The sequence below is a fragment of the Tauraco erythrolophus genome, chromosome 4 (genome assembly GCF_009769465.1).
Source record: "Tauraco erythrolophus isolate bTauEry1 chromosome 4, bTauEry1.pri, whole genome shotgun sequence".
NCBI classification, from domain to species: Eukaryota; Metazoa; Chordata; class Aves; order Musophagiformes; family Musophagidae; genus Tauraco; species Tauraco erythrolophus.
Window position 1 is genome coordinate 23815724 of NC_141468.1, and position 26328 is coordinate 23842051.

General features: G+C 45.0%; 1 protein-coding gene across 1 annotated transcript; it reads left to right on the forward strand.

The window, feature by feature from the left end:
- Positions 1-998: 998 nt before the first annotated feature.
- Positions 999-14148, forward strand: SELENOO (selenoprotein O). The gene is made up of 9 exons (XM_009981460.2): positions 999-1846; positions 3309-3512; positions 4405-4585; positions 8144-8274; positions 8669-8949; positions 9268-9415; positions 11587-11772; positions 12759-12915; positions 13593-14148. The coding sequence occupies exons 1-9, from the start codon at positions 999-1001 to the stop codon at positions 13785-13787; spliced, it is 2331 nt and encodes a 776-aa protein (XP_009979762.2). The 3' UTR covers positions 13788-14148.
- The last annotated feature ends 12180 nt before the right edge of the window (positions 14149-26328 follow it).

Below are 26328 nucleotides of genomic sequence, written 5' to 3' on the forward strand. Positions count from 1 at the left end.
CCTCCTGCGTGAAGGGAGTGCACTGCTCCAAGGTCCAGATTCGGTTAACCCACACGGGCCATCCCTCCTTCTGTTTCCTCCAAACCATCTCTTTCCTGGTCATATCCTCTGCTCCCCGGTCCCTACCTCCTTCCTCCGGCTTTACTTTCCCAGCACCCGCAGCACCCACTCCTTGCACCGATGACTCCTCCTGTGCCTCCAAACTCCAGCCGTCCCTGTCCCACACCTCCGGGTCCCAGCCTGCCTTACCAAGAGCCGCCACCTTCCTCGGATCGAAACCCTTGCCCGGCGACAGCAGGGTGCCCAAGCACTGCACCTTCCTGCTCAGCCGGGCATTCTCGGTCGCCTCAGCCCCCCGCCCTTCCCTCAGCTGGCGCAGCTGCTCGGCCTGCTGCCTCGGCAGCGAGCTGTCGCATCGCAGCTCCAGGATTTCATTGCGAGCCACCTGCAGACTGTTCTGCAGGCTCTGGATACACCGCTCCTTCTCCTGCACTGCCGCCTGCAAGGCCCGGGCCAGGTTGAACAACAGCCACTGCAGGGCAGAGCACTTCTTCTCCCCCTTGGGATGGTAGACGGACACATAGTTCAGCCAGTGCCTTTCCGCAGCTTTCAAGGTGGGGTTCTGCCCAACGACCTTATAGTCCCAGGGGTCCCCCCCGTGCTCCAGCATGGCATGTACCAGCGGACCCCTCTCCTCCTGGCTCAGGGAGCTTTCCAGCTCCTCCTTCTCCTTCGATTTCCCGCCCCTCGTTAGCCAGGACATCTTAACGCCAGCCAGCCCAGGCGAGCGCTCAGCCGGGAGAGCCTCGGGAAAAGCCACGCGTGCCGCCCCGCGGGGCTCTCCCTCTCCAGATCGGGCGCCCGAGGCGCAGCTGAGGCCAACGAGCGGCCCGCGGAGTAAGGGACGCGACACCCGGGCACCGCCACAGCGGCAGCGCGCTCCCCGCCGCGCCCCCGCACCGCGACCTGGTGGCGGCTCCAGCCGGCGGTCCCTCGCGATGCCTCCGGCGTCCGCCCGGGCTGAGGCCGCCGCGCCGCGGGACCGGCTTTTACACCCCGCAGCCCGCCGCTCGGGCGCCGGGACCCCCCGCGCACCGCCGCCCCGCCTGGCCCCGCCGCTCGGCTCCCGCCCGGCGCCCCGCGCAGCGCGGCTCCGCTACCGCCCCGCCCTTCGCCGGCCGGTGGGCGGGGCTTCCACTGTGGGCGGGGCTTCGCCTGCGGGCGGGGCTCTCCCGCCCCGTTGCCCCGCCCCCCGCTCCGCCGCCGGGCGGATGGCCGCGGCGCTGCGTAGCGGTCGCCGCTTCCCTGTGGTGCTGCTGCCGGCGGCGGGCCCGCGCCGGCCCTGCTCCCTGGGCGCCGCCATGCAGCAGCCCGCCGCTCTCCCGGCCGGGTCGGCCGGCCCTGAGGGCGGCGCGCAGGCGGGCGGCGGGTGTTGGCTGGGCGCGCTGCGCTTCGACAACCTGGCGCTGCGCTCGCTGCCGGTGGACGCCTCAGAGGCCGGCGGGCCGCGGGCCGTGCCCGGCGCCTGCTTCTCCCGGGTGCGGCCCACGCCGCTGCAGAACCCGCGGCTGGTGGCCATGTCGCTGCCGGCGCTGGCGCTGCTGGGGCTGGAGGTGCCCGCGGCCGGTCGGGAGGCGGCGGAGGCCGAGGCGGCGCTGTACTTCAGCGGGAACCGGCTGCTGGCGGGCTCGGAGCCGGCGGCGCACTGCTACTGCGGCCACCAGTTCGGCAGCTTCGCGGGGCAGCTGGGCGACGGCGCCGCCATGTACCTGGGCGAGGTGCTGGGCCCGCGGGGCGAGCGCTGGGAGATCCAGCTCAAGGGCGCCGGCCTCACTCCCTTCTCCCGGTAAGGCCCGACGGGCGGCCCGGCCCCGAGGAAGCGGGGCGGCGGGGAGGGACGATGGCGGAATCACCCGGTGAAGCCCGTTTCGGGAGGAGCCGCACCCCGCTGCCCCCGCGTGAAGCCCCCCGTGCGTGGCGAGCTCGCCGTGCCGAGGGAGGCTGGGGACGGGCTTCCCTGCCCGCTAATTGCATTAGCGAGGATCCTTCCCGAAGGCAGACGTCGTCTCTTAAACCCTCGGGCTTCTTTTTAGTATCCTCGCTGCAGCCAGTGCAATGCTTAAATGCCAAACCAGAAGGTGGCAAAATTTTCCTCTGAAAATTAGACTGTAATTGCATCTCCTTCAGGTGCTGAATCGTTTCTGTCCCTGGTTATCCTCCTCTGATGCTTTTCCCCCTTCCTTAGGAGGACACACACCCTGTTGAAAGTAGGGACAGCAGTGTGCAATAGCCACCTGATTGCTTGCTGCCAAGTTGTCCTATGGCTCACACAAATGGTATTTAAAATGCAGGTGCTTGGTTTGTTTGTGCTGCTGGTCCTGCTGCCAGCAGTGCCTTTCCTCCATCCTTCCGGACTGGGAGGGAATGGTGGAAAAGCCCCTACAGTGGCACACTGACCAGGGCTGGATAGGCCTGGCACACTGGCAAGGGATGGATATCTCCATTAGTCACTTTAGCCTGCACTGCTTTAAATCTTTCAGGTACTTTTCCCACTTGCGTTTCCTATATTTTCTGTTCCAGCTGCGCACAGGCTCGGTAACACCTTAGTTTCATACATGTGATACTCTGAAGGCCGCCTTCTAGTCTGGAAAGGAAATCACAGTGAAAAATCCCAGATACGGTAGTAGCATTGTAGGTCTGCTCTGGGCAGCTCTTCTGCTTGCCTGTGGCTTCCGAAGTGCTGGGAGCGTGGGCTGAGAACCACCCGTGCCTGTTCCGTTTACTTTATGTCTATTAAATAAGCTAGTTTGCTATTTGCTGTCTGTTCAGGGATTTTTTTAATGCAACTGCCATGTGTGCCTGCACTTAACACCCCATTTCTAGATTGCTTACCCAGGAAGATACGAAATAATATTATTTTTCAAGAGGCATAACCATAGGCATTTTAGTAAGAGGAAATCAGTGACTTCTTGTATAATAAACTAGCGATACTTGTCCAAAATTTTTTGATTTTTTGAAAGACTGTTGCGTCAATAAAAACAACAGAGTTAATGATTAGAAGGGTTATGTGTAACTGGAAGGTTTATTTTTTTTCTGCTATGTGTGGTCTTCATTGCAAGTGTGTTGTATCTAATTGAACTTTAACAGAAGTCTGAAGGTCCAGCTTTTGTTCTCAGATCTGCTACTACTTTGTTGCGTGACTGTGGACAAAGCACATTGTTTCTAGGCTTTTGTTTCTCTGCAGATAAGGGGGAGACAGGAGTTCGTGCCTTTACAGCCTAAAAATTCTCTGTGTCTTCTTGTTGCAGACAGGCCGATGGTCGGAAGGTCCTGCGGTCGAGCATACGGGAGTTCCTGTGCAGCGAGGCCATGTTTCACCTAGGAATACCAACAACAAGGGCTGGGACGTGTGTGACATCTGACTCAAAAGTCGTCCGTGACATATTTTATGATGGGAATCCAAAAAGTGAAAGGTGTACAGTTGTTCTGAGAATAGCTTCTACGTTTATAAGGTAGAAACCTGTTTTGTTGGGGTTTTTATTCTTTTAAAACCAAGCACAGCAGTCTTTTAAAATACCATTTTAAGTGTATTTCCATAACGGCACCGCTTGTGTGTTTCTTATTCTGGAGGCTTGGAACTCTTTTGCGAAGCTGTAGGAAGCCGCTTTTCTTGTCCCGGGAATACAATGAGCTGGTGTCTTTGCACCCAGACAGATGAACACTAAGGGTGCTAGCCTGGTAGAAGGAAGAACTAAGTTCTGCACACCTCAGAAGAGATTTTTCACGTTTATGCCTGCATGGAATACATGCTGCTTTTGCTGCTGCTGGTAGTGGTGGATTATAGCTCCACTCTTAATTCCAAAGCTATTCTAATGTAGCATTGTCAAAGTTTGGGTGTACTTTCCCTGCCTGAGAAGTGTACAAGGTTCGTGCTCCGACACAAAACATTTGGAGTTTCGGAAGTTGCATTGCTTCTTGTAAGATAACAAAATATTAGGGGACGATGAGGAATAGGAATATGTGCATGTATACGTTTGTGTATATACGCGTGCGTGCCTGTATATATGTGGAAAAATCTATCTTACGTGCTTGATGTACAGTCTGGTATTTTAAGTAAGTTCTATTCCTGTGTTATTTACCCAGGATAAGAATTTTTTCCATAGAAGTGGTTGTTAATGAGCTGGTCTTGATCTTACATGTGGATGTGTGTGTTTTCTTGCGTTGAGTCACTGAGCCTCGCTGGGTTCAGCGCAGGAGTATTGTGAGTCTTTGTCAGTTGAAGGATCAGTGTTAAGAGGTGATATGGTGTTATTGCAACAACAGTAAATGTTTTTACTACATGTAACATCACATGAAGTTAATAGTATCAAATAATACTGAAACATTTTTGTTATTTTAAAACAGATTTGGTTCTTTCGAAATCTTTAAACCTACCGATGAATACACAGGACGCAAGGGTCCCAGTGTTAACCGAAATGATATTCGAATACAGATGCTTGATTATGTGATCAGCACTTTCTATCCAGAAATCCAGGAGGCTTATTCAGACCACAGTATACAGAGGAATGCTGCTTTCTTCAAAGAGGTGAGAAAGATGAGATTCTCTTCATAAATCCGTAGCAGTCGTCTTTAGGAACTTCATCTGCAAGCACAGATGGCTGGGGTCGGTTAATTGCCTGAACTATCCTTTTCCTTGGAGGAAACTCTCAATAGAACTGCTTATCGATGAAAATGATTGTGATATTGATCAAACTAATGGAAGTGGTTTAACCTTTTTAATAGAAAATCATGATTCCTCTGCTCTGGAAGAGCTTCCCAAGACTTGTCTCTGTTTGCTGGGAGTGTCTTAGACTGCGAGGGTCAGTTCTGGCCCTGACCGTCAGATGATGAGTTTATGGTACCGAGACATCACTTGCAAGGCATCATCTTGTAAAATACTGAGAACCTTGCCACTTCCCATCTCATTTTTCGAATTACAAACAGGAATGTTGACTGCAAATCACTTTTAAGTTCAGGCTTTAGAACTGAAATGTTTAAAGGCAGTGAATTGTTGCGAGGGCTTGCCTGAGGAAGTTGCAAAACCTCCAGCTTTGGGAATGGTAAAATCAGGTGAGATAAATACGCCTTAGATGTGGTGTAGTATCAGAGGTCGTTGTGTGGTGGCCCAGAGGAGAGGCTGGGTGATTTCTCAGAGACCCATTTTGAACTTGTTTTCAATTACTGTATAAATTTAGACCTTAACAATTACTGGAGATCCATAATAAAAATCAGAACTATAGCATTAGTAAATGTAGAATTCCTATATTTCTCTTTGAAGTAAAATATAGCTAAATTAGTTGTCATCTAAACTTTATCTTCTGAATATAGCTTTTGCCTCACTGTTGATACTATATTACTATTTTTGACATCAGATTTCTCTTGCTATATTTTTTTGTCTCAGTAAGCAAACAAAGAATTTGGAGTCAGGGAATAAGATGCTTCTCTTCGTGTTTTAGTGATTAGTATATAGTCATGCTACCCTTGCAGAAGGGATCGGGTTTGAAATCCCTGGAGAACTGTAATAAAGGCTCTGATAGGGATCACCTGAAGTTCAAATAATGGTACAACTCAAATAAGAATGTTATAACTAGCTAGGAAGCAGAATAATTAAAAAATACTATAGTCTAATACATTTAATTAGTCCATGTACAAGCAGTTGTGATGCTTTGAAATCTGAAATGATCTGGTAGGGACTGGGGGGAATGGCTGCAACATGGTGCATGTCCATAACAGACCAATAAGGGGTCGAAAGGCAGGCAAAAAAAAAATCTGACAATCTAGATTTTGTGGGGTTTGAATTTGTGGGGTGATTTTGTGGATTTTGGTTTGCCTTTTTTTTTTTTTTTTGTCTTTAACACAACCTGCGCCTACTTGCGTTAGTTCTTCAAAAGCGAGCCGTGGTGTGGTCCACCGCTGGCTGCCAGAGAGTTTAACTTCCCTGGACAGGCCTGTTGCGTTAGAACGATGGGAGTTGCTGATGAGGACTGTGTCTTGTCACCCGCTATGTGACAGCTCCGTAGTTGATGGCATGCTTACTTTCTGATGACAGAAAAGTCATGGAACTTGGGAATCTTTGTGGATATGTTTGTGCCCAGTCCTGCCTCTTTCTGCTTTTGGCTGCTTTTCCTGGCCCAGTTACTACTGGTTTCCTCCTCCCATCCTGTCACACTTTCCTTATTGCCCCCATCTCCATTGTTTTGTCTGTTTGTTGTGCTCCTCCTGCCTGTGCCTGTCCATGCTCCATGCCTACGCTAGCGTTGACTCTTCATGTTTCCTCTCCTCCTTAGTGGAGACTTTCCATACCTCTCTCCTTCTGAAAAACACACCAATCCCTTACCTCGTTTGACAAGCATGTCCATCTTTTTTAATAGTGAGGAAGTGCTGTCAGCTCAACTCCTAACGTGTTTTGTCTGTCTTTTTGCACGGTAGAAGAAAAGGAGGAAAAAAGTACAAGTGGTTGCCTTGGACAGCACTGTCTAGAAAGCAAACACCATTATTTGTACTTCTCAAATAATTTGTAGGTATTGTTTAAATTTAAATGAGCATGTCCTTGAGATAGTGCTCTTGTTTATGTGTACACCGTACTTGTTTTCTGGTATGGCTAGCAGTAGAAAAATGTGATCAAAAAGCATGAAGCTCAAAGTGAGTGCAAAGCCATCTCTTTCTCATTAATATACTGATCTTTGAGTGGTGCCCAAGATTTAATTGCTTTCAGGTGTTCTCATTAGCAGGATTTATTTTTTACCAGAACACTGGCAGTTTGTGATGCATTCATACAAAGACATTCAGCAGTCATGAATTGCTTTACCATTGGCGTGCTTTCATCCCAACTCCGGTGGCCTGGATTTTTTTATTTCTAAGTTTTACCGTCTTCCTGGCACAGAGCCATCGTGGGGGTGTGTCTCCCTTACTGGTTTATGGCATACCAGTAATCAGTTTTGGACACGTGTAACGGCTTGGAGTGCCTTCTCCTCTGTTAACTAGCTCGGGTTTTAAACCTTAATAAATGCTCTTACATTGCAGCTGGAGGGAATAGTTGCTTTAAATTTCTGTACGTTGATAGCTATTTGGGAAGATGAGTGATTTTAGCTATGAAAATAGTTTGATTTTATAGTTTTAGCTAATGACTACATAAAATTTTTATTTACAGCAGTTTAGTGAAGTATTTAGAAACATTCAGGTTTATTTAAAAGCCGGGTTAGTTGCCTAAATTTTTAGATTTCATAGGGCATATCTAGTTATATTTCATAGGGCATATCTAGTTATATTTCATAGGGCATATCATAGTCATTATCCCATGACAGGTGGGATAATTTAATTAGATAACTAGAACTATTTTAAAATATTACACTCTTTATTTGAAGAATGAGTCACATGCAATGATTACAGTCAAGGATTCCACAACAATCGCTCTGAGTTAAGCAACTGAAAAACTCTGGTAAAGCATACATGGAGTGAAGGATTGCATTTAAATAAAATTATAATTCTTTGAATATTTTTACTTAACCTTGTAGCTTTTTTTCACTCTCAGCAAATTAAGGGAAGTGTTTATCAGTGCTAAAACTTCTTAGCAGGATATAATTTTTTGTGTAAACCACTTACCTTCCTGTAAATCACTCCTTCGTGCCAGGTAAACCAAAAGACTAACTTTATGTTAGGCTTTGCTGCATATAGTTAATTTTATTTATTAGACTTTGCGTATGTTTTCTCTTGCCTGTAGTTAAAGGATCTTTAAAATTAGTAGTAAGCAAGAGAATGTATTTGTATCACATCTGGAACAGGAGGCAAGTCTGGTGTCAGTTTACCTTATTTCCGCATTCCGTCTCCAGTACATTTTGAAGCTGTCCAGTTGACTTGGAAGTGAAGAGTGGAAGGAAAGAAGAGGAGGCAAACAGAAATGGGAGAGTGAGAAACAAGGCAGTTACTATAGGAGAAAGGCAAGCTGTCCCCAAGAGATGTGTGTGTGTATGGCATACTGCCAGCATCTGCTTCCATCGGAGCTGTAGGAAGATTCATTTCGGACTACAAAATGCTTGGAAATACATGAATGTATTTGAAATACATTGTGTTGAAAAATAATAATAATAATAAAAATCTCTTTTAGATAACAAAGCGGACAGCGAGGTTGGTTGCTGAATGGCAGTGTGTTGGGTTTTGCCATGGGGTGCTGAATACGGATAATATGAGCATAGTTGGACTAACCATTGACTATGGCCCTTTTGGATTTATGGACAGGTCAGTGTGGCATAATCATTTGAAATGTGTGTAGGTATTTGCAATGTCGAACAATCCTGATGTTCGCGATTGCTTTAATATTTTAACTCTGAACCCTCTTTGTGGCAAAGTAGATTAACTTAGTTCTAATTGTCCCGTAATTGTTCTTTTCAACTTTTTTTTAACTGTATTTACAACATCTCTAACTGTTAGACTGTTCTTTCAGCCAGTGGGGTTTCTCAGCATTTGAGAGGGTAGAAAAATATCTCATGGAGTAACTTTGGGAAAAGAATCCAGGAGGAGTGTTCCCTTTTGAATTTTTTAGCTTCCTAGAGGAGACTAAAATAATAAAAATAATACTTCTCATGATATTGGTGTCCAGATAACTAGAAGAATGCTATTTCTTCGTTTGTAGATATGACCCTGAGCACATTTGCAATGGTTCTGATAATACAGGGCGCTACGCTTACAACAAGCAGCCAGAGATTTGCAAGTGGAACCTGGGGAAGCTTGCTGAAGCTCTAGTTCCAGAGCTGCCCTTGGAAATAAGTGAACTAATTCTGGAAGAGGAATATGATGCAGAATTTGAGAAACATTATTTGCAGAAGATGAGGAAGAAACTAGGCCTAATCCAGCTGGAATTAGAGGAAGATAGTAAGCTGGTGTCTGAACTCCTTGAAACCATGCATCTCACAGGTTGGTAAGGAGCACAGTGGGTTAGTATTTAATAGTTAATTAATTTGGTAATTAATTAACCAAAATGGAGATTTTTTTGTTTTGACCTTACAAGAAAGCAGCCTTTTGCAAGTACATTGTCATCTGAGAGAAGAACAAAAGGCTGAAAAATAATTACCTTCTTGTGTACTGTGAGGCAGCTGTTGCCTTGGTAGAGGGCTCTCCCTGTCTCTCATTTGCAGAAGCAACACGTACTGCTGCAGGGGGTAGGAAGCAAATGTGGGACCTGTTTTCCTGCTGATCTGTTAGTTGGGTTATTCACAGAGTTTACTTTTTCAGGTGGAGACTTCACAAATATTTTCTCCTTGCTGAGTTCATTCTCAGTAGATGATCCTTCAAAGTTGGAAGATTTCTTAGAAAAGCTCACAAGTCAGTGTGCTTCTGTGGAAGAACTGAAAGTTGCTTTCAAACCACAGATGGATCCAAGGTAATACTCTTCTTAAATGTTTTTGGCCCGTGCTTTTAGTTTCATCATAACTATAATGAACTCAGCATGCTGTGTAATGTTTGACTAAATTCGGAAATTTCACTGTTAAGTAGGCGCATCATGATCGACAGCAGTGCAAATTTTTGTGTGTTTTCACCAGTATTTTGTGACTGGTGGATGCTCAGCAGTGACTTGCTGCTGTTGCTGCCCAAGTTGGTTCTTGGGCTAAAGTTGTCTGAGCTTCTGTGTGGTCCTTTTTTTTTTCCTCCACTGACTTTGCTGACTAAGACAATGAGAGTGCCAGATAGTGAGGTGATTTTTATAGAAGAAATAGATTTACTGTGTTCTGCCAGTGTACTGTCAACAAATAATCACTATGTTCTGGGCTAAGTATAACCTAAATGCATGCTTTAGGCTCTGAAAACCGTGTGGTGCCATCCATGTCCCATTTGATGGGTTATGTTCTGCGGCCCAGCTGCTCTGGGCATGGAAAAATGTTAAGTTTTGTTCAACAGCTGCTTATAACAGTGATTGCAGCAGTTTTTCACTGTTTGGAGCAGAGGAAAACAAGGAATGAGTGTGACCCATGAATTTGTGTTGCTTTTTTTCTAGCATCTTCCCAAATAAGGGAGGAAACTAAAGTGGGGATATTTTGCATAGGGTGTCATGTCTCATCCCCCAGTTAATAAGTGTTCCATGAAGGTAATGAACCTACCAAATTCTTAAGCTTTTTCTGTGTGTTGATGCCACAGTTAACTTGTGGAAAGCAGGGAGTTGGGAAGATGGGCTGGTGTGAAACTCGTATAAACAAGTTTGCTGTTGTGCCAAGGTGGTTGGCTGTAGTAGTTCATTGTATTGGAGATATTGCTGATTATTTAAGTTTCAGTGATGATACACTGAAATGAAAGGGAGCTAAATTAAAGTGGTGGATACCACTTTTTTAATTGAGTTCCAGATTTCAGCTACTTTTAAGTTGTAAGCAGATATCATGCAATATGAAAATAGCTTGTGTGACAGATGAGGCAATGTTTTTTTAAACATTATTTTCAGGCTTAGAGGAATGTGAAAGGTAGCTATAAGTCATCATTACGTGGATATAAAGCTTTGGAGGGCCATAGTGCTGTGTTAAAGTGAGTACATAATTGATTTTTGTCACAGCACCTGGATATCATAGATCTGGGCACATCAGATGTGTAAATGAGGTTTGGCTAGTATTTTTTTGTTCATATAAACTCAAAAATTAAAGCACTTATCTCTACTTATTAAAAGTAGGAAAACATAATCTGATATAATGAATTGTCTGTTTTGAGGCCAGGGAACAATGTTTCTTTTCTCCTTTGTTTATAAATGCATGCATAGAAAGAAATAAAAATGCTTAGTGTGTGTTGATATGCTGCAACTTAATGCTCTTTGTTTTTTTATTTTACTTTTTGCTCTAGTGCAGTTACTAATCCAGGAAAAAGAAAAGTTGGATAGCATGGTGTTGAAAATAATGTCAAGCTATTGTACAGCACCAGCTAACAATGTAAAAAGATATAGTCCTAGTCAAACTTGCAGCAAAATTACCTGGATATTGTTAGGAATTTACTACCACAAAGCAATTCTGATTCTGTAATTTAGACTGGCTAAATTAAAAAACAAACAAACAAAACCAAAACACCCAACCTATTGTTTCATGTGACTTATAAATGAGGTATCTTTCCCAATTTGTTTTGGGGTTTTCTTAGTACTGGTAAGATTAGGTGTTAGGTCCTCATTCTGCATGCTGTTGCAGTATTAATGTTAGGAAAAGAAATTCTGAAAAACTAACCCTATGGATTCTGTATTATCTTGATACCTAAGTAAGATCAAATTCCTTTCAAAGTTCCAAGGGTGTTTTGATGAGAACTGTACATCTAAACTGAACTAGTAATTCTGAAAATCTGCTGTCTGCACTTCAGGTACCACGGGAATGTGAATTAAACACACTGAAGAAGGAGGAAGGAACAGTAAAATTAGTATAACTTATTATAAATTTATTCTGTTAATTACAAAGTACTGTTATTTCACCTCTCCAGTGAAATCATAGGTCATTGTGAATGTTTTCGTATCTACTTTGTGGTTGCAAAAAGACGGTTCTTGACAGGCAGCTCAACTTTAATATCTAATGTGTTTGTTTCTCTTGTTTCCAGACAACTGTCAATGATGCTGATGCTGGCTCAGTCTAATCCTCAGCTGTTTGCCTTAATTGGAACAAAAGCTAATATAAATAAAGAATTAGAACGTATCGAACAATTCTCTAAACTGCAGCAGTTAACAGCAGCTGATTTACTAAGCAGAAATAAAAGTCACTGGAAAGAATGGCTAGAGAAATACAGGTAAGGCTGCTCAGAATTCAGAGCAATGTATTTGTCTTGCATTTCATTTGAGAACAGAGTGCCCGTCTTACAAAAGACATTCTGTCTCAAAGTAAATGGGTTGGGAGGGATGTGAGTGGCATGCAACTCAAGATGTTAACTACTCCAAGATCAGTATCTGTGGTGCTGCGAAAGTTCAAGGGCATCTGTGTATTTTGTTCGCTAGATTTTTGGGGAGGGATAAGGGTGCAGAAATCACCTTGTATCAAATCTAGTATTAAAAATGCTTCAAGAATGCTGATGTTCTAGCAGAGACTAATTTCAGTTGTGAGCTATTAAGTGCTCATTAACTACAGTTGACTGATCTCTAAGTATTTTATCCTTTTACTTTTTTTTTTCTGAAAGAAAAATCTATATATTAATATAGAAAGCAAGTACAAGTATTCGTAATCAAAGAGAATGTAAAAGAAGTCATGGCCAGAAAAAAAATGTCCGGGCTATTCTAACAGGCATAAATTAAAATCCTAAAAACTCAATGTTGGCAGGAGGTTTTCTATAAAAAGAAGCCCTTAGTAGAGCGTTAGTTGTTTCTGCTTTGTGGATTAAGTCCGGACTCCTTTCCTCACCTGACTGCCTGGAGTTTTGTTCTCCAGCGGGACTGACAGTTTTAGATGGGTAGATGGAAGTGCCTCAGCTGTATTGTATCCCTTTGCTTTTATCAGAACATCAAAAGCTTTAACTAATAAGCGTGGAAATACTGAAGCCAAGTTCTGAATGCGAAAGTTTTGGCAGAGCAATGCAGAACAGACCATGCACCAGTGGGGGCGGAGGAGGGAAGGATACTTAAACATGCCACTTCCTCAAACCTCATCAGGACCTGCCCATGGTCTCTGATGCTGCTTTTAAATGAAGAACTGCAAACTAAGGATCTCCAGGGCAAAGAAACGGGTCAACTTTTACATGTGGATCTTGAGCCAAACCAGTTGCTTTCACTTGCTTAATTTCAGAGTCCGTTTGCAAAAAGAAATAGAAGGTGTCGGTGATGCTGATGCATGGAATGCTGATCGTGTGAAGGTCATGAATTCAAACAATCCAAAATATATCTTGAGAAATTATATTGCCCAGAATGCCATAGAAGCCGCTGAAAATGGGGATTTCTCAGAGGTAAGCTATTACTTGTTAACATCTCTCTAGGTTTGTGTGGATGTGTAGTGATGCCGTTGAAGACTGACATTATGCTAGATGAGATTCATCCTGGCAGCTCAGGCAGTCAGAGGACTGGGAATTTGCTGTTTGGAAGGTCTGGATTATTTTTGAGGGAGCTATGGTTTTAATGACTGCAGAAGAAATAAAGGAATTGGAAATCTGAATCTGAACTTCACCAGCTTTTGTAGGCTGATCCCAGGACAAGACGCTTACCCCCGCTGTTACTGTCTTCTGAATGGAAGAGGCAGTTGGGGATGAATTTACACTGTTCTTTGCTGTGCTGTTATCTTTTAAAAGTCCTGGCTTTCACCTGTGGAATTCAGTATGTGGATTGTTACATGCAGAATATGGGAAAATTAATTTATTTTGAGAAATGACGTAAGGACTTGTATTTGAGGCTTGCATTTCAAGTTATTTGAGCTTGAGTTCCATACAGATATAAACTCAGTCAGTTACGATTTTACAATCTTCAGTTTATTTGATATGCGTGTTGTTCATCTGTTTAATATTTGACTTGTCTGGGGTTTGTGTATTAAATACAATATACTTGACCATTATTTGGTGTGAGGTTCTTCTCTATGTCATTTTGCCTTCACCTTCTAAATTCTCATAGCCATGCTATATTTTCTTTCTAGGTAAGAAATGTACTGAAACTCTTGGAAAATCCATTTCAAGAAGCAGATGGCTTCAGCGAGGTAAAGGAAGATGCAGAAGAGGAGGGAGCAACTGCTACAGCAGCTGCTTGTGCTCAAGAGACCAGAAGCAGACCACCATATTGCAGTAAACCTCCGCTGTGGGCTTCAGAGCTCTGTGTTACATGATCTTCGTAACTGCCTTGTTTTATTTTTTGCTGTAAACTGAAGACTCCGATCCTCCTTCAGCAGTGAAGAATTCAGCAAGGCAAACATCAAAGTGCTATTAGGTTACTGAAACAACCTTACATTTGGATGCATCTGCAACAGTCTTCAGCTGTGCTTAATTTGAAGCAATCATGGATCATTGGAAGAAACCAATGACAATCAATAATCCATACACATCAGTAATTTAAATGTTTTGAGACTGAAAGTCTTTCCTTTATTCATGCCGCACTGTGAGTAGAAAGCAATATTTTATGTTGAGGCAGGCTGAATTTCGAACATCCAAATGGAGTTGTTGTTACGTGAAGACAAAAATAACAAGTCAGGAATCTGATCTGTTTTTGTCTGATGTCTTAACTAATAGTACTTCTAAGATTTATTTACTGCTTTCTCTATGCAGGGACTTCTAGTCCTCTTTAATGGAGGAATAGGGTCAGTGTTGCTTGTCTTAAGCTATGTTTCAATTAATAGTTCATTTCTTGTGAACCTTCAGATTGATTATTTATTTTTAGAGAATTTGTGCAGGCTAGAGTTTGGGGTGAGCAATTGAATGTGGTGGTTTTGGTTTGTTTGTTTTTTTAATACAATAAGAGCAGAATTAAGGGAGACTATATATATTTGCACTTGAAAATCACAGTGGTAAAGTTTATTCAGGTTCAGTATGTTTGCATACAATGTGTAAATATTTACTAAAATCGTGGATGCAGTTTGTAAGCCAGTTGACTCAGGCAAGGTCAGTGAGCCAGGCTAGCGGGAACCTTACGCTACCCCCGCACTGAGATCCAGGTTGGTTGTCTGTTTGTTGTGTACTCTTAACAGAGTCGCCTCGTATGAGAAGCTGCAGGTGGGGTGCCTCTTCTTTCTCACTGTTCAGTGGGATTCTCCGATTCCTGCTCTGGTCTTGTACCGTTTAATTTGCTTCCGTGGTCTTTGAAATGTGTGCCGAAGCTTGCCGTTCAGGATCATGCTGTTTGAGCTTGTGTGAAGATTACAGAGGATATGGGAGGAGGATGGGAGCTGACTGGTTTGCAAGTTACTTACTGACAGGGTTTCAGGGGGAAGTTGGTTGACTTTGCCACACCAGCAAAAAAAAAGCTGTTCTGTAGTTCGCTGTTACTTCGCTTCCTGAACTTCTTTCTAAAGGATTCTGTTACTGGTTCAGATGCTTGAAATGTTGGCAAAAGTTTGGTTTAGTGCAAAGGTTTCTCTTTTCCAAAGAGACCACCGTCTTACACTGTGAGTTTATGTGCACTCTAGTAAATTCTTCCTCCACCCCTGTGCAAGCTTGGTGTTAACTCAGGTTGGATTGTGCTCTTTTAAGTCTTCCTCAACATACGAGCTGTGGAAAAACGGGGAGAACAGTTGGGCTACTGCTTATCCATCTGTATTAATAACCAATTTGTCCTCCTTGCTGCCACAGTACCTAAGTGGTGCTTTAAATGTAAACATTCATTCTGTCTTGCCTTTGAGCTGGAGAAACTGATGCCGAATAATGACTTGGGACAAACTAGAATCTCTGACAAACGTGGCTCTTTCTGTGACGTTTCGGAGTCCTTACAGAAGAGAACACACCTTCAAGTTTGCCAATGAGTCCATGGAAGAATGGTGTGGTTGAAAGAGGAAGTACCTTGAAGTGGGCAACAAATAATGCCAGCCAGTGCATCTCCTGGAGATAATCCCATTCTTATAGGAATCTCAGGCTGTCATCGGGGATTATCTTTCTTCTGAACTTGAGGGTACTGGCACCAGATCATTTAATGGAAACTTTAACAGGAAGGTAATGCTGGGTAAAAACAGCTGCACCAGGGGAGAGATGGGGAAGGGAAGACACTTCAAACATGCCCCTGACACATGTGCAGAACCAGTGGTCCCTTATGCTGTGCCTGGCGCAGAAGGGAGTAGTGGGGGGGAAGTTACTCCAAGCTGATCCGCCTAACTCTGTGCTGATTTTGTTTCTCAGTTTGTATCTTTCCTTTTGGGAGGTGGAGGGCAACAGTGTTTTGGAGGAGCTCTGCCCAAGCTTTTGTCTTAACAGAATGGTCTGAAAAGTAATGATTTTATACCATACCTAAGGGATCAAATCTTTTTAACAGCATTCTGATGCTGATTTGGAGGGGTTTGAGTAGATCTCTATTAATAATGGTATGGAGGAGGACAAGAATGATATTTATAACCATGTGTTTGGACATAGGAGAACTCAAATTAACCGCCAAATTATTTTGCATTTAAAGACACAAATTATTTTGCACCTATAATGCCAAAATCATGGAGAGAGATATTTTGAAATATTTTGCTAGCTATTTTATCTTTAAGAAGGGAAATGGAACGTAACAGTGAGGAATGAAAATGTGGTGTCACTTCCTGATAAATACATTCGTTGCTTACATACAGATCAAGTGCACATGATCTTTCTAGTGGTTTCTAGTGGCCCAGAAAGCATGAAATCATGAATGCAGGCCCTTGGTGTAGCTGCTTTGGTGTGCCACTCTACGTAAAGTTATATTTGTAATGGATACGCAGTGTGTTCACTGACAGGTAGAAGTACGGAGGGGGCATTCACAAAGTCTTAACTGTGCTGATATTCCAACTGCTCAATTCCTCAGTGCATGCAATAATATCAATGTATTTGAAGCAGAGGGATGATCAGGAGCCAAGCGGAATGTTTGTGCTCTTCCAGCACCCTCATTTCAAAAGCCAGATAGTAGTTTCAGCTCTGTTGAGAGTGAGTTTCTTGTGTTCTTGTTCCTGGAGCAGTGTGGAAGCAGGAGGTTGTTCAGGACAATTAGACCAAACTTTGTCCAGGTAAGAATTTTATCTCTTACTTCAGTTCTTCAGAGAGAAGGGAATACAGCTTACAACATTTGGGAGTCTAAATACTTGAATCATAAATTGCTTTTTGATTTTTACAGCTTGTATTTGCAATAGGTAAACCTGAAAATATTATTTCTTACTGGTCAAATATTCTGCTTGTATAAAAGCCATGGACTTGTGCTCAAAACGACTTGGTGACTCTTCACGTCAACAGCTTTTTGTGGAAGCACTTGATTAGGCTTAGCCTGTGGCTATGCAGCCTGAACTACCCTTGCATAAAAGCAAGTGGTACCCAGATTACAAAACTGAAATGAGAAGCTCTTGGAAATGGTCTCACATGGTGGTGGGACTCCTCTTATGATTTTGTAAGATTTCACCATAACTCTGCTTCATGAGCTCCCTTCCTGGGGCAACAATTAGGGATGTGATAAAAAAACTCCTGTCTATAGTCAGGCCCATGGACTACTATCCCCTTCTTATTTTCCAAGTTGGTAATGATGACTTTAGGAAAAGAAACCTTCGGGCAAGTAAGAGGGACCTCAGGGTTTTGGGAAGAATGGTGAAGGGATCGGGGGCCCAAGTGATGTTCTCCTCTATCATACCGACTGTAGGACATGACAGGGGATGGAAAACAAAGAGCGAGGATTTAACTAATTGGCTACAAAAGTGGTGTGAGGAACAAAACCTAGGATTCTTTAACCACAGGCTGACCTTCTCAAGGCCAGGCCTTCTATCCAGGGATGGGGCAGATTTGTCTCCATGGGGGAAAAGGCTACTTGCTGCAGAACTAGCTGGGATCATCAATAGGTCTTTAAACTATATATGTGAAGGGGGTGGGGGGTATTGCCAGACTTGGAGGAATAACAGCTGAGGACGGCCCTCCAGTGTCTGACGAGAGGAGTGTAGGCAGGTGCCTTCGGCCTGCCGCCTCAGTGATAGTAGGGGGTGATATGTGTAGTAATGGGCAACACACGAGTTGCCTTGAGGTAAAAGAAAATCCCATAAATAACGGCTCAGGAAATAAAGCTGAGGGGTGCGATGGGGTCGAGAGCCCAACTTAAGTGCTTGTATACGAACGCACGCAGTATGGGCAATAAACAAGAGGAACTGAAGCCCTCGTTAACCAGGGAAGCTATGACATAGTTGCCATCACAGAAACATGGTGGGATGACTCGTATGATTGAAGCGCTACCATGGATGGCTACAAGCTCTTCAGGAGGGATAGGAGAGGTAGGAGAGGTGGCGGGGTTGCCCTTTATGTAAGGGAAGGTCTAAACTGCCTAGAGTTTAATGTTGGGGATGACTTGGTGGAGTGTCTGTGGGTAAAAATCAAAGGGAAGTCTATGAAGGCGGATATTGTAGTAGGAATCTGCTACAGGCCACCCTATCAGGACGGTGAGGCTGACGAACTTTTTTTTAAACAACTGGGGGAAGTCTCATGCTCACTAGCCCTTGTCCTTGTGGGTGACTTTAACCTACCGAATGTCTGCTGGAAGTATAACACGGCAGTCAGAAAACAGTCTAGGCGATTCCTGGAGTGTGTGGAGGACGACTTCCTATCACAACTGGTCAGTTGAACCGACTAGAGAAGGTGCTCCCCTAGACCTGCTGTTTGTGAACAGAGAAGGTCTCGTGGGAGATGTGATGGTTGGAGGATGCCTGGGGCATAGTGACCATGAGATAATAGAATTCTCAATTCTAGGGGAAGTTAGGAGGGAGAGCACTAAAACAGCCAAGCTGGACTTTGGGAGAGCTGACTTTGGACTGTTTAGAAGTCTGGTTAATAAAGTACAGTGGCAGACAGCTCTTGAGGGTAAGAGAGCGCAGGAAGGCTGGTTACTCCTCAAAAAGGAAATTCTGGAGGCACAGGAGCGAGCTGTCCCTGTGTGCTGGAAATTGAGTCGCCGGGGTAGAAAACCGGCTTGGATGACCAAGAAGGTTTGGGAACACCTCAAAAGAAAAAGGGAAGTCTATAAGTCTTGGAAGAATGGGCAGGCATCCAGGGAGGACTACAGGGAGGAAGTTAGGGCATGTAGGGAGATAATCAGGGGGGGCAAAAGCCCAACTGGAACTTAGACTAGCCTGCTCTGTAAAGGACAACAAAAAGTCTTTTTATAAATACATTAACAACAAAAGGAGGGCTAAAGATCACCTCCAGCCCCTACTGGACACAGGGGGTACGTTAGTCACTAGGAATGAGGACAAGGCTGAGGTCCTTAATGCCTTCTTTGCCTCAGTCTTTAATTAGGTTAGTAGTTCCCAGGTGAGCTGGCCTATGGTGTCTGAGAGCAGGGAGGGAAAGCAAATTGAAGCTCCTGTGATCCAAGAGGAACGGGTCAAGGATCTGCTTCATCAGCTGGATGCCCACAAGTCTATAGGGCCTGATGGTATCCACCCGAGAGTCCTGAGAGAGCTGGCGGATGTCATTGCCAAACCCCTGTCCATTATCTTTGGGCAGTCTTGGCTCACTGGGGAAGTTCCGCTGGACTGGAGGCTGGCGGATGTTACCCCCATTTACAAAAAAGGATGGATGGAGGATCCGGGGAACTACAGGCCTGTCAGTCTGACTTTGGTGACAGGCAAAGTCATGGAACAGGTTATCTTGAGTGCTATTAATGAGCACAAACAGGTTAACCAGGTGATCAGGCCCAGTCAACATGGGTTTATGAAAGGCAGGTCTTGCCAATCAAACCTGATCACCTTCTATGATGGGGTGACCCACCTGGTTGACGAGGGAAGGGCTGTGGATGTAGTTTTCCTAGACCTCAGTAAAGCCTTTGATACAGCTTCTCATAGTGTTCTGGTTGAGAAACTGGTAACTGCTGGCCTGGATAGGCACACCCTCCTTTGGGTTAAAAACTGGCTGGACGGCCGGGCCCAAAGAGTGGTGGTAAATGGGGCTAAATCCGGCTGGAGGCCGGTCACCAGTGGGGTTCCCCAGGACTCAGTGCTGGGTCCGGTTCTGTTTAACATCTTTATCAATGACCTGGATGAGGGGATTAAATGTACCCTCAGTAAATTTGCGGACAACACCAAGCTGGGAGGCTGTGTCGATCTGCTCGAGGGTAGGGAGGCCCTTCAGAGGGATTTGAACAGACTGGATCGTTGGGCTGAGGCCAATGGCATGAGCTTTAATAAGGCCAAGTGCAGAGTCCTTCACTTGGGGTGTAAAAACCCCAAGCATCGCTACAGGCTCGGGGAAGAGTGGCTGGAGAGCTGCCTGGCAGAGAAGGACCTGGGGGTGTTGGTTGACTACCGGCTTGATATGAGCCAGCAGTGTGCCCAGGTGGCCAAAAAGGCCAATGGGATACTGGCGTGTATCAAGAATAGTGTGACCAGCAGGAGCAGGGAAGTGATCCTGCCCCTGTACTTGGCACTGGTGAGGCCGCACCTGGAATATTGTGTCCAGTTTTGGGCCCCTCGCTTTAAGAGAGATATTGAGCTCCTGGAGCGGGTCCAGAGAAGGGCAACTAAACTGGTCAAGGGGCTGGAAAATAAAACTTATTGGGAGCGGCTGAGGGAGTTGGGGCTGTTTAGCCTAAAGAAGAGGAGGCTGAGGGGAGACCTGATTACGGCCTACAAATACTTGAGAAGGGATGGTGGGGAGGTGGGGGAAGGGCTCTTTACATTAGTGATGGGTGATAGGACAAGAGGAAATGGGTATAAGCTTAGTCAGGGGAGATTCAGGTTGGATGTTAGGAAGTATTTCTTCTCTGAAAGGGTTGTCAGCCACTGGAATAGGCTGCCCAGGGAGGTGGTTGAGTCCCCATCCCTGGATGTGTTTAAGAAAAGGGTGGATGAACTGCTTAGGGATATGGTTTAATGGGAGATTAGGGACGGTTGGACTGGATGATCTCTAAGGTCTTTTCCAACCTAGAAAATCTCTGAAATAAATCTAGTTTCCAAATGTTTTACTGTCGGCTCTCACTTTGGAATGTTTTGTATGTTCTTTGGTTCTCGTTATTTGGGTGGTTTTTTTTCTTTGTTTGTTTCAAACAAGTGCTGCAGCTTTCTTTGATTCTTTTACTAAAAAAAATAAAAAAGCAATTTTAATATTCTTGTTCATGCCTATTTCCTGAAAGAGTTTTGCTGTTAACCGTACCTCCAGCAGACTTCCTTTCTTTATAAGTATTTGCTCTGTGTCAACATCAGATGGCCAGGTCATATCACAGAAACCTCACTTAGGATCTTTGCAGGGTTTTCTGAGGAGTGAATTGTCACAGATACGGTCTCCTGCCTCGCCAGTGATTTTGGTAGCATGCTTGGAGCAAAGTAAGGACCCTCACCTCTTTCAAAGAGAGACCTCCCTCTTAGTTACTTAGCCATAAGACCTATCTGCTGACACCTCTTTAATTACAGTGATGTAAGGAAGAATAAAACCCACCCGCTGCTGTCAACAGATGCAGGATGTGATTTTAAACTCTGCTCACAGAAATAGGCCTTCAGGTGGAAACTGAAGATGCATTTTGTTTATTCAAACTGGACTGGATAGTTTATGCAGGTGATTTTTTTTTTTCAAATATCTCAATGATGTCATAGAGAATGGGACTCTTCAGAGTGGAAAACATCTAGTGTAGAGCATGATGGATGAGATGGATGCCCTGGCATGTCGCACCCTGTTGCACAAGAGGAAAAGAGTATCAGGATCTAGCAATCTGTAAATTGGTTCTGCAGCATTTAGGGCCTTGTCTTACTCCTGCAGTCTGAGGACGGGGGACTTCCCTTCGAGCTGTGGGGGCCCAGAGGCTCAGGGAGCAGTTCATCGGTGAGGATCACTCTCTGCTTACTCCACAGCTGGTTATTGGCAGAGCCGGGGGGTTTACTTGGTCCCACACTTGGCTTTAAAGCAAAACCAGTTCTTAAGTAACATTTCATCAGCTGTTTTAGCAGATTATTCAGGTCGTTTATGGCTTCCTTGAGCAAGGCTTATGCCTTTTCCTTGGTGGGAGTGGGGAGGGGGCAGGGAAAGTTGAAATGTGGGTTTGAAGTGGAGGAATATTTGCACTGGCAGCCAGATGAGCAGCGGTGTGTACTTGTTCTAAGCCTTGGTGGTGGCATAGCCAAAAATTGATTCTGGGCCAAGTAGCACAGACTATATGTGGTGTGCATAGGAGAGTTAGAACTGGGCTTCTTCAGCCTTAGGAGAAGGCTAAGGGGAAATAAATGCCTTGTGGTCTACAGCAGCTACTGGGAGAGTGCAGAGAAGGTAGAGGCAGATGCTTCTCAAGGGAGCACAGCAATCGGTTGAGAGGCAATGAACAGAGAAGCAACGTGGGATATTGAGTACATAAAAGGATAGGTTGTTTTTTCCACCATAAGTGCAGCCAGTGAAACAAGTTGCCCAGAGGTGGTAACATCTCAGTCCTTGGTGGTCCTCAGAGTGTCACTAGAGCAGGCTGCCCAGGGCATTGTCCACCTGGACCTGCATGAAAGCAGGGATTGGACTAGATGACTTCCAGAGATCCTGGCCAACCTGTATGATTCTGTGAATGTTCTGGGGCTCACTGGCTTAGCGCAGTTCAGTGCAGGGGTTCTTACCTTTTGGAAGATCTCACATGGGGACAGTGGCAGCAGCTGATTGCCTTCTGGGGCCTTTAATGATACAGCAGGTTCAGAGGAGGTTGTTAGCTGGAGTTCTGCATGGCTTCTCACCTGTACTGTGCTTGGCCACTCAGATCTTCATGCAGTGGGATTTGTTTGCTTGTAGACTAGGTCAGTTCAGAAAGGGGAGAAATTGTAGTCTTTTTTTCCATTGCATTCTCCAACTTACTTGTTTTTTAAGTAATACTAAAAGTAACAAGTAATTAGGGATATTGAGAAACATCTTGAGGTAGTGCTGGAGTGTCACCCAGCTCTGATGTAACTCACTTTCCCACCTGAATACACATGTGGCTCCTCAGGGTACTTCAGCTGAGGTGAATCTCAGCACTCCAAAGTATCTGTTGAACAGGATTGTTTCTGGTATTCTGCATTTCAGTTTACTGGTCTGGGATGGAAGTGGGTTTAGGCCAAACCTGCTGCTTGTCCCATTGCATGGAGTGCATCCAAGCAAAAGGATGAGGCAACCCCCAGGGTCCACTGGAAGAGCAAATTCAGGTCTCAGTTATCCTGAATTTTTGTCAGATCCATGCTTCACACATTGGAGTCTGTATCTCCACACAGCACCCTTCATTAGATGATGCACCACTGTAGGCTCAGGCTGCTCAATGCCAGGTTGTGTTCAAGCAGCCACAAGGCCCTTTCCTAACAGACCCTTCAGCTCCATTGCACAGGTGGCTGGGACTCGGGTGGCTTTACCTCTGACCAGGGTCAATATGAGACCAGCAGAGGCAATACCTGCACTCACCCCTCCAGAGGCAGGTGATACTTGAAGGTGATGGATGTAAACCCAACAGGAGGGTTTCACAATGCTATCATAAGTTACATAAGATCACACAGGTGAGGCTATACTCTAAATAATGCAGCTAACACCTATGTTACATCTTCTTTTAATTTGGCTTTATGCTTCATGCATTTACAGTGGGAGGTGAAGGGTTTTTTTGTGCAGTGGCAGTCCTCAGTTGCTCCCAACTGTGTAAGTATGTTGCATTTGCCTTCCTCCCCACCTTCAGCATCTCTGTTCTCCCCCACCCCCAAATCAGCCTTATGACTGATGGGTGTAGCTGCCCTGTGATGCGGGACAGGTACCACGGCGTATAAATCAAAGGACATGAGAGGTAGTGATAAACTTCCAGACAGCTGCGAGTATAGGCTGCCTTTTTTCCTGTGCATGATAAATAACCAATCGTTCAGTTTTTACAGTAACTGCCTAATTAACAAGGGAGCAGAAATCCAAGGGGATTATGTTTATCTGTCTCCACAGCGCAGGCATGTAAAAAATCTGGAGGTCTGTACTGGTCCTTTCCTTCCCTGCTGCTGTTTTGGCTGGCCGCAAGGACAGTGCCGTAGCGCTGCAGAGCTCTTGCTAAGCCTGCGCACTCAGCAGGTAAACCCAGAGGTGAGATTTAATGGTACGTTGTACAAGTATGAGCAGAAACAGTTTTAGTAGGCTAAGCTGACCTACAGAGCTTATTTCGTGTATTTTCTATTCTGGAGTTGATTTAAGAAAAAAAGAAATTGGCATTTTAATAATGGAGTAGAACAACAGATAGTTTAAATTTATATTTAAATAGCATTTCTCCCTTTACAAAAAAAAAAGGTTTTACAAAGAAAGAAAGATGATGTTACTGTTTTTCAGGTGGAGATTAAGCGATTTCGCTGGTGGCAAGGCTGTGCTGGCTGCGAGGCCTGGCTGGTGGCTGAGCAGGTTTTCCACTCCGAGCAGCTCCCTGCTGCGGTCCATGAGCTGTGCACGGGAAGGGAACGGAGCCCGGGCTGCCGCGGGCAGCGGCGGGGCCGCCAGGGGCAGCTTCTAACCCCGCGGGCACGGAGCAGCTGGGCAGGGCCGCTGGCTGCCTGGTGCTGCTGTCCCCCCTCTGCCTTCCCCCGGGGGCTGTCAGATGGGAAACCTGTATCTGAAATGCTCTTTTTGTGAGTGAACAAATTCAGCACCCACACTGGCATCTTAATGCCCCTGTTTTGTAAACTGGCTTCTCCCCTCTGTTCTCTCCAGCCACAGCCAAAAAAAAAGGTGATCCATAGACCTTTAGCTCTTCCCCAGAAGCAGACAGAGCAGATCCCCTCATCAATGACTACAAAGCCAAGGCAAAAGGAGATGGAGGAGAGAATGCCCTTCAGCTGCCTCTAACAGGCCCCATGCACTGGGAGCTGAGCTGGCTGGGGGTCCTTCACCCTTCTGCCTTTAATTAGGAGTTACTGGTGCCAAGGTGTGGATCAGAATTCTGATTTGTAGATGTTTCTGGATGACTTTCAGTCCACTGCAGAAAAGCAGCGAGCTACTACAACCCCTGCTATACTGAAGTGCTCGTTTAACACCACAAAGTTGAAAGTACATGTTAATTTTTCTAGTTCGAGGTCACTCTTGGTATTTCCCAGCTGCCCTTTCTAAACATTATTTTCCAAATCAAAACTAATTTTACTTTGTGCAGTGCCTGGACAGGATGGAGCTAACTTTCTTCATACCAGCCTGTATGGGGCTGTGTTCTGGCTTTGCAGCTAAACCAGGGCTGATAACACAGCAGTGTTTTGGGTACAGCTGAGCAGTGCTTGCACAGTGTAAGGCTGTCTCCTTCTCTCACTTTGCCCCTGCCCAGGGAGCAGGCCAGAAGCTGGGAGAGGGCACAGCTAACCTCAACTGGCCAAAGGGCTGTCCCCTGCCATATAACATCATGCTTAACAAGAAAAATGGGCAGAGGGAAGAGGGTGTCTCCTTTTCCATACTTTGCTTTCAGTTTTTTTTTTTCTAAAGACTTTTGTCTGTGAGGAAGCAGTTCATCACTGCAAGACTGCACCTAAAGTCCTAACTTTGCTGCCAGAGTTTTCACAAGGTGCATCAAAAAGGATGAATTTGGTAAAATGCTCAGCATTACAGAGCTGAGTGTGAGGCAAACAAATTCAGGCAGCAGCACGTAGGCTGAATCAAAAGGATCATAGAATAGCTGAAGTTGGAATGGATCTCTGGAGATTGTCTAGTCCAGCTTCCCCCCCAAAAAATCACTCTCTTAAATATTTGAAAATTAAACGTATGAAGAGGACGAGAGTACATGGGAAGAAGGGGGGGGGGGGGGGGAAAGCACTTCAGATGATTAAATTTAAGAGAAACTATTTGTTTTATGGCAATTTAGTCTATCTTTCACCACCAGGAGGGATGAAGTATGCTACAAATGTAGCAACGGCAGGCTGTTTTATCACACCACACAAGGGAATCTTGCATTAACACACAGTGGGGTGATGATGAGCAGTACTCGTGGCTTGCGTTTGCAAAGTCTCTGATTTTTAGCTATTGCTAATCTTGCTGTCCTTTGTCTTCATCATATAGAACTCCTTTAGAAGTCGAGAGAGAAGGCTGCTCCTCTTGTGTAATAGTACCACGAGTTTAATTGAGGTGCTCTGAATCACTTTTTATACTTGTTCTTTGCTGCCTATGTCAGTGGCCACCTAAGGCACTTAGGGCATTAAAGAGTGCTGACTTCAGGTGGGTGGTGTGGCCTTCCTCCAGGAGTTACACTGGGTTCACAAAAAAGCTAAAACTCTTAAGAACTTTGTCTTTCTACAGTTACACTGTAGTGCCAAGCTCCAAGGTCCCAAATACTAGCTGCTTGCTCCCTGCAGCAGCTGTGAGGCAGCTCTCTAGTGAGGAGTCGTGACTCAGGACAAGGCATCAGTCTGCAACAGAAGGGAAACTTGCACACATACACCTGGCCCGGTAAGTTCCTGAAGAACAAGTTGGGTAGCCAAACAGCTCTCTACCTGTGCAGGCAACAGAATAGTGCAGTCTGCAAGCCACTTGCTCTTTCCATCTCTTATTCTGTAGAACAGAAGGAAGCTAGTTGATTAAATATAGCACAGATAAAGAAATGGCACAAACCATGTGCACTACAATTGTGTGTTACCATGTTTTTACACTGCCTTTGGTACCAGAGCAGGAGCAGAAACAGGTCAGTTTTACAGTTGGTATATTCTGACTCTAATGCTTAATTTATGTATTTTTTTTTCTGAAATAGAAAACTACCCACACATTATCAGAAAATAATCACATTCAATATTCCACAGGACTGGTAATATGTTAGCTGTGCCTGTACTT